Source organism: Colobus angolensis, unplaced genomic scaffold, assembly GCF_000951035.1.
Source record: "Colobus angolensis palliatus isolate OR3802 unplaced genomic scaffold, Cang.pa_1.0 Scaffold241, whole genome shotgun sequence".
NCBI classification, from domain to species: domain Eukaryota; kingdom Metazoa; phylum Chordata; class Mammalia; order Primates; family Cercopithecidae; genus Colobus; species Colobus angolensis.
The window spans coordinates 4820118-4827822 of NW_012115611.1; the positions used below are offsets into that span (position 1 = coordinate 4820118).

The 7705-nt window shown below is 32.2% G+C and overlaps 1 protein-coding gene across 2 annotated transcripts in view; it reads right to left on the minus strand.

The window, feature by feature from the left end:
• Window positions 1-7705, minus strand: part of EYS (eyes shut homolog (Drosophila)) — a 2062375-nt gene that overhangs the window by 1266613 nt on the left and 788057 nt on the right. For both annotated transcript variants that reach the window (XM_011945635.1, XM_011945634.1), the window contains exon 15: window positions 4134-4255. In XM_011945635.1, the coding sequence (XP_011801025.1) occupies window positions 4134-4255 (122 nt within the window). The remainder of the gene's footprint in view (window positions 1-4133; window positions 4256-7705) is intronic.

Below are 7705 nucleotides of genomic sequence, written 5' to 3' on the forward strand. Positions count from 1 at the left end.
AAGGAGATGGCATCCAAAATACATAAAATGTCTTACAACTAAAATAAAAGCTACATAACTCCATTCCCAAATGGGCAGATGATATGAGGAGATATTCTCCCAAAAAGAGATACACGAGATCAGAAAGCACATGTTAAGATGAGCAATATTATTAGTCCTTAGGGAGATGAAAATCAAATGTGCATTGAAATACCACTTCACACCCACTAGAAGGGTTAAAAAGACAAACATCAACAAATATTGGCAAGATGTGGAGAAGTTGACACTCTCATACACTGCTGGTGGTACTGCAAAAATAGTACATTCACTTTGAAAAAGATTTTGGAAGTTCCTCTAAAAGTTAAGCATAGAGTTACTCTATGATCCAGCAATTGTACTCCTAGTTTTATATGCAAAAGAATTGAAAATATATGTCTGGATATATATTATACATGTTTATAGTAGCATTATTCATAATAGACAAAAAATTTGTAATAATCAACATGTTTATCAGCTGAAAAATAAATTTGCTGTAACTTTATGATGTAATGTTAATTAATCATATTAATTAGAGACAAAACAAGGAACATCACCCAAACCAAAAGACTAACAAAACAATCACCTGTCATGGCTAATATAAGTAATTGTATGTTATCTGGCTATAAAAAAAAAACAAAGTCCTTATTCCTGCTATGACATAAATCTTGAAAACATCATGCTAAGCGAAACAAACCAGTCACAAAAAACATATATTGTATGATGCCATTTATATGAAATGTCCAGAACAGAAAAATTCCAGAGACAGAAAGTTGATTAGCCTGGCTAACGTGGTGAAACCCCATCTCTACTACAAATATACAAAAATTAGCCAGGCATGGTGGCAGGCACCTGTAATCCCAGCTACTCAGGAAGCTGAGGCAGGAGATTCACTTGAACCCAGGAGATGGAGGTTGCAGTGAGCCAAGATCATGCTACTGCACTGCAGCCTGGGAAACAGAATGAGACTCCGCCTCAAAAAATTACAAATATATATTTGGTTATTAAGCTTTTGGAATAATAGCAATAGCTACTCAGAATTTTTTTTTTTTTAATTGCTCTCCACAGTAGCTGAACTAATTTGAATTTCCAACAACGGTGTTTAAACTGTCTCTTTTCTCTAATGCCTTAGCAGCATCTGTTGGTTTTTAAATTTTTTAATAATAGCAATGCTGGTTTGTGTGAGATGTTTTCTCATTGTGGTTTTGATTTGGATTTCTCTGATTAGTGATGTTGAACTTTTTTTTTCATATGTTTATGGGGCCCTTGTTAAATCTCAAAATGTCAGAAAGATCTCAAACTAATGATCTAATATCATACTTGGAAAACTAGAAACATAAGAGCAAACTAATTCTAAACCTAGCAAAAGAAAATAACTAAAATCAGAGCAGAACTGAACAAAATTAAGACCCAAAATCCAGGGAAAGAATAAATTTAACCAAAAGTTGTTTTTTTGAAAGCATAAACAAGACTGATAAACCACTGTCTACATTAACAAAGAAAAAAATGACAGAAGATCCAAATAAGTATAATCAGTGATGATAAAGGTGACATTACAACTGATCCCACAGATGTAGAATGATTCTGAGAGACCCTTATGAACACTTGCATACACATAAACTAGAAAATATGAGGGAAATGGATAAATACCTGGTAACACACAACCTCCCAAGATTGAATGAGAAAAAAATTGAAATCGTGAAAATACCAAGTTTTGAAATTGAATTAATAATTTAATAAAAACAACCTACCAACAAAATAAGCCCAAGACCAGATGGATTCATGCCAAATTTCACCAGATGTAAAAAGAAAAGCTAGTACCCATTCTACTGTAACTATTCCAAAATAAAAAATAAAAAAATCAAGTAGAAGGAACTCTTCCCTAACTCACTCTATGAAGCCAGTATTATCCAGATACCAAAACCTGGCAAAGATACAACACAAAAATACCTTATGACCCTAGATGCAAAACTCCTCAACAAAATACTAGGAAAACAAATATGGCAGCACATCAAAAAGTTAATTCTCCAATTAAGCTTCATTCCTGGGATGCAACTGCTTCAATATACACAAATCAATAAATGTGATTCACCCCATAAACAGAATTAAAAACAAAAAACACATGACGATCCCAATAGAAGTAGAAAATTCTGCTACAAAATACATCATGTTAAAAATCCTAAATAGACTAGGCATCTAAGAAACATATCTCAAAATAATAAGGGCCATCTATGGTAAATCCACAGCCAACATCATACTGAATGGGCAAAGTCTATAAACATTACCCTGGAGGACTGAAACAAGCCCAGACTCACAACTGCTATTCAACACAGTACTGGAAGTCTGAGCCAGAGCTATCGGGCAAGAGAAATAACTAAAAGGTATCCAAAAAGGAATAAAAGAAGTCAAACTATCTCTCTTTACTGATGATATGATTCTACACCTAGAAGATGCTGAGGACTCCACCAAAACGTTCCTGGAACTGATTAAAAAAAAATTGGCAAAGTTTCAGAATACAAAATTATTGTGTACCAATCAGTAACATTTCTATGCACCAATAACATTCAGGCTAAGAGCCAAATCAAGAATCCATTTACAATATGCAATCCCATTTCCAATAGCACACACACCAAAACTAACCAACCAACCAAACAAACAAAAACCAAAGAATACATCTAACCAAGGATGTGAAAGATCTGTACAAAGAGAACTACAAAACACTGCTAAAAGTAATGAGTAATGACACAAACAAATGAAAAAAAATATCCCGTGTTCATGGCTTGGAAGAATTCATACCATTAAAATGGCCATAATGCCCAAAGCAATGCACAGATTCAACCTATCAACCTAGGAATGTCATTTTTCACAGAATTAGAGAAAAACTATACTAAAATATATGTAGAATGGAAAAAGAGATTGAATAACCAAAGCAATATTAGAGAGAAAACAACAACAAAAAAAGACAGAGGCATCATGTTATCTGACTTCAAACTATACTGTAAGTCTACAGTAACCAAAAACAGCAGGTCAGCAAGGCGCTAGTAAAACAACAACAATAATGGACACATAGATCAGTGGAACAGAATAGCAAACCCAGAAATAAAGCAACATACTGACAGCCATCTAATATTTGACAAATCAGCAAAAATAAGCAATGAGAGAAGGCCCCTCTATTCAATAAAAGGTGCTGGGATAGTTGGCTATCCATATGCAGAGGACTGAAACTGGACCCTTCCCTTTTGTTATATACAAAAAAGTAACCCAGGATGGATTAAATATATAAATATAAGACCTATGAGTATAAGAATCCTAGAAGGAAACCTAGAAAACACCATTCTGGACATCAGCCTTGATAAATAATTTATGAGTGAGTCCACAAAAGCAACTGCAACAAAACCAAAAATTGAAAAGTGATATTAAACTAAAGAGCTTCTGGATAGCAAACTATCAACAGGGTAAACAGACAACTGACAGAATGGGAAAAATAGTCACAATCTATGCATCCAACAAAGGTGTGATATGCTGAATCTATAAGGAACTTATTTAACAAGCAAAAACCAACTCCATTAGAAGGTGGACAAAAGACATAAACACCCACTCAGAATTTCTATTTAGAGTTTCTTCAGAATTATCATCTAAAAACTAATTAATACAATTGAATTATGGAATATGTGGATAGTTTATATTATAAAATATATTTTAAAAATTACTAAAATAATCCAAACTCACAATAATCTCTAAGTAAAAAATTGGAAGTTTTAATTTGGTGGACTCACTCCTTTCCTGGCATAGTGTGGTAGTTCTCATACTGCATGGAAAGGTTCAAAACAATGTTAAGATGGCAAAAACATGTGTTGAAGAAGTAAATGCATTTGTATCATTTACCATATCAAAACATTGCATTTTCAAGTTAAAATTTGTTTATACTTTGTTGACATCTGGCCTTCGGTATTTTCAAATTTCAAATGATTGTGACACTATCTTGCTAGTGAACGGCTCTTCATCTCTGGGTGGTTATTTTAATTAAATGTATCTAAAGTGAAAATAATGTCTGGATGCATCCGAAGGACACTGAGCACTCCAAGCAATTTCATGAAGAAAACTAAAAATGTACTCACCGATAGCTTTTGTCAAGGTCAGTACAGGTGGAATTGTTCTTGCAAGGATTCATTTTACACTCATTGGATTCTTGCTCACAAAAATTTCCTTCCCAACCAGATAGGCACACACACTGGTAGCTCTAAGGGAATATGAAATTATATATTTTTAGGCTCTTTCTTACTATTAAGCCTATAATACAGATATTACTCCTGGCTATTTTGATATATCTGTCAATTTATAACTTTTTTTAGTTTTATAGAATGCCAATACTCCCCCAAATGACTTTTACCCCATTTTTAAAACTGTGTGAAGAGTATTCTTTAGTATCTAATTAAATAAAGTTTTCTAGTAATTCAATAGATTCTGCAGAAGGTATTAAAGATTTAAGCATTATGCTCACAATGTAGAATTATTATCTTTGTTAAATGTTTTAAAAGAAAAATAGCATGTTAGTAATATGATGGTAGATGATGGAGTATAACTAAATAACTAAATAACTCAGCAACTAGCTCACAAGTTAAAAATATAACTATAAATAAGGAAACTTTTGACAGATTTATTGTTGCAGATAAATATTTAAAATAAATTAACAGAACTTTTGGTCAATCAAAATCATAAAACTTTTCATGGTGTTTTTCTTAAACAGAGAATTGCCCTATGAAGATGTAATTCAAAATACTAGAGGTAAAATTTTGCTTTCCTAGTACTGGGCAAACAAACAAACAAAAGAAACACTTTAAATTGCTCTGTGAAAATACTTTCTATGTGAAAAAATATTTTTGAAGAATAGAGCTCTTTTCAAAAATTAGATTTGGGGCTTGTTTCTGTAGAGAATCTAGATATAGCATTATAAAAATGGTAAAATCAGCGTTAACTTATTTAAATCTGCACTTTTCAATAGAGCAGCCACATGTGGCTACAAAACATTGAAACATGGCTAGTACCAGTTGAGACGTGCTATAAATATAAAATACACATTGAATGTTGAAAATTTAGTATTAAAAAGGAATGCCAAGTATCTCACTATCTTTTTTCTTTTTACTATTTACATTTGGTTGAAATGGAAATAATTTTGATATAAAGAGTTAAATGAAACGTATGATTTCAATTAATTTATTTCCTTAACTTTTTTGTAGTGGCTACTAGAAAAGTTAAAACACAAAGAGAGATCTCATTTAATTTCTACTGAACAGAGTTGTCTTAGATAATGCCAGCCCAGTTTCTCCATTTGTTGAGAGAGTTAAGAAGTCTATATACTTATAAGCACAATGTGATGAGTAGGAGCCCTGAGATTTAATATATCTCAACATCCTGTGCAGATCTAGCACCCTATGTTTAATTAATGTTGATTAAATAAACAAAAAAGAACAAACATGATATGACCGATAATGTAAAGGCTGAAGTTAGTACCCAAAACAAAATTCAAAATGATCCTGTATCAGTTTGCTACATTTGGACAGCAATTTTTTTTTTTACAAACATAACAGTGAAACACGGTAACCAGAAGAAAAATAAATTCATGCCCCATGCATGTGCTTTGGTTGAACAGGGCCAATTGGTTTTCCATGCTAGTTATTAATAACTAGCTTAAAAGCACAAGAATGAGAGCTACTTTATCAACGTTGTGCTTTATTCCTGACACATATACTAATTCTCCACTCTGAATATTCTTTAAGAGTACTCAAGTTTTGCTGGATTTTAGCAGCATTTTTTTTTTTTCATGTACCATGCTCCCTACATTGTTAACTTCCTCCAGGAGTATGGTAACATTTACAGTTTTCATTGGTTGTGTTTGGCTTATTTTTTTCTTTTTTTGTAAACATTAAAAGAGGACTTACATAAAAATTAAATATAATGATTATATTTTGTTTTATGAATGTGCTATGTAAAATGAAAGCAACTCCACAATAGGCAAGACAACATCAGCTGTGGTGAATGGGAGAAAATCATCCCACTCAGTAGCATAAATGGCATATGCATAAAATCTTTGGAAAACGCCCATTCGTTATGTTCTGAAATTCCTCATATTAAGGGGTATAAACTATTTCTATAAAGACAAAAGCATAAACACACTGCTGGTTTTTATTTTGATGCCTCAATAATATTTTGAAACAAATTTAGTGAGTCAAAAAGTCAATCAAATTTTTCTGTAAATTCATATATTTCTTAAAGGCCAATAACTATTGGTATTTTTAATAACTTGGTAATTAGTAGAAAATTATCAGCTTCAGGGTATCATTATCATTAAATGATCCTATAGCATTGAATTCCAGATATGATGAACTATGTACAAAAAGAAAACATAAAATGAAGAAAATAGAATTTAAAAATTAAAATTAAAAAGTGTAAACGATGAAGAGAACAAAAGTGCACAGCAACTAAAAATAACCCAGAGTTTGAGGATTTTTATTCATCAGTATCTCACTTGATTCAGAAGCATTTTCCTGAATTTGGACATTCTTGTTGCAAAGCAGTTTCTCATTCAACATTGAATAATTGATTTCAGTAATTTAAAATAACTGTTATTTAAATTTCCACTGGTCAATACAGTAGCCACATATTAAAGTAAAACACTATTTTTAGAAGCACATTTTGAGCCAATTTTGATGGAAGAGTAAAGTATTATTAAAACATTTTTACCAAAAGGAGTAAAGATTTGCATGATTTATTAAATTAGAATCGTATCTTTTTTTACTTCTCACTACAAATTAGGCATTACTCTTCCCACCAAACTTAGATAAAACAGTTTACGTCATTTGAAAATAGGCATGAGACAGGAAAGACAGAAGATGATAAAAACACAGGTCTAGCATATTGAACTCTGCAGTCAGTGAGAAAAATATAAAGACAAAGCTGTCAAGTTTGATGGTTGTAATTGCATAAACTATATAGTAGTTCACTTTTTCAGATCAATAGCCAGATATTTTAAATTTTTGTTATCAGTAACATATGTACTAAAGGAAGTTGTATAGCATAATTGTGAACATGACTTCTGAAGTTAGAAAGATAATTTTTAAACAATATCTCTGATGCTTATTAAATTTCTAGACATCTAGTATATTAGTTTTCTCTTACTGCCTAAAAAGTTACTACAAATTTAGTGTCTTAAAACAACATAAATGTACTGTCTCACAGTTTCAATAAGTCAGTGTGCAACTGTCAGTTACCTAAATCATTTGCTTTTGTTCTCACCATGCTGAAATCAAGATATTGACTGGGATGTGACCTCATCTAGGAAATGCAGTTCTCTTCCAAGTTTAATGATTGCAGCAGAATTCATTTCATTCTGCCTCTAGGACTTAGGTCTCCTTTTCTTGCTAGCTACCAGGTAAGGACTACTCTCAGCATTTAGAAGGTATTCGCAGATCCTTGACACATGGCCTCCTCCTCTCACAGCATGCCAGTTTGTTTTTTTAAGAACAGGAGAAGTTGCTTATCAGTTTAAGGAGATTTGGGGCTGAGACGATGGGGTTTTCTAAATATACAATCATGTCACTGATAAGCAACTTCAGCAAAGTCTCAGGATACAAAATTAATGTGCAAAAATCACAAGCATTCTTATACACCAGTAACAGACAAGCAGAGAGCC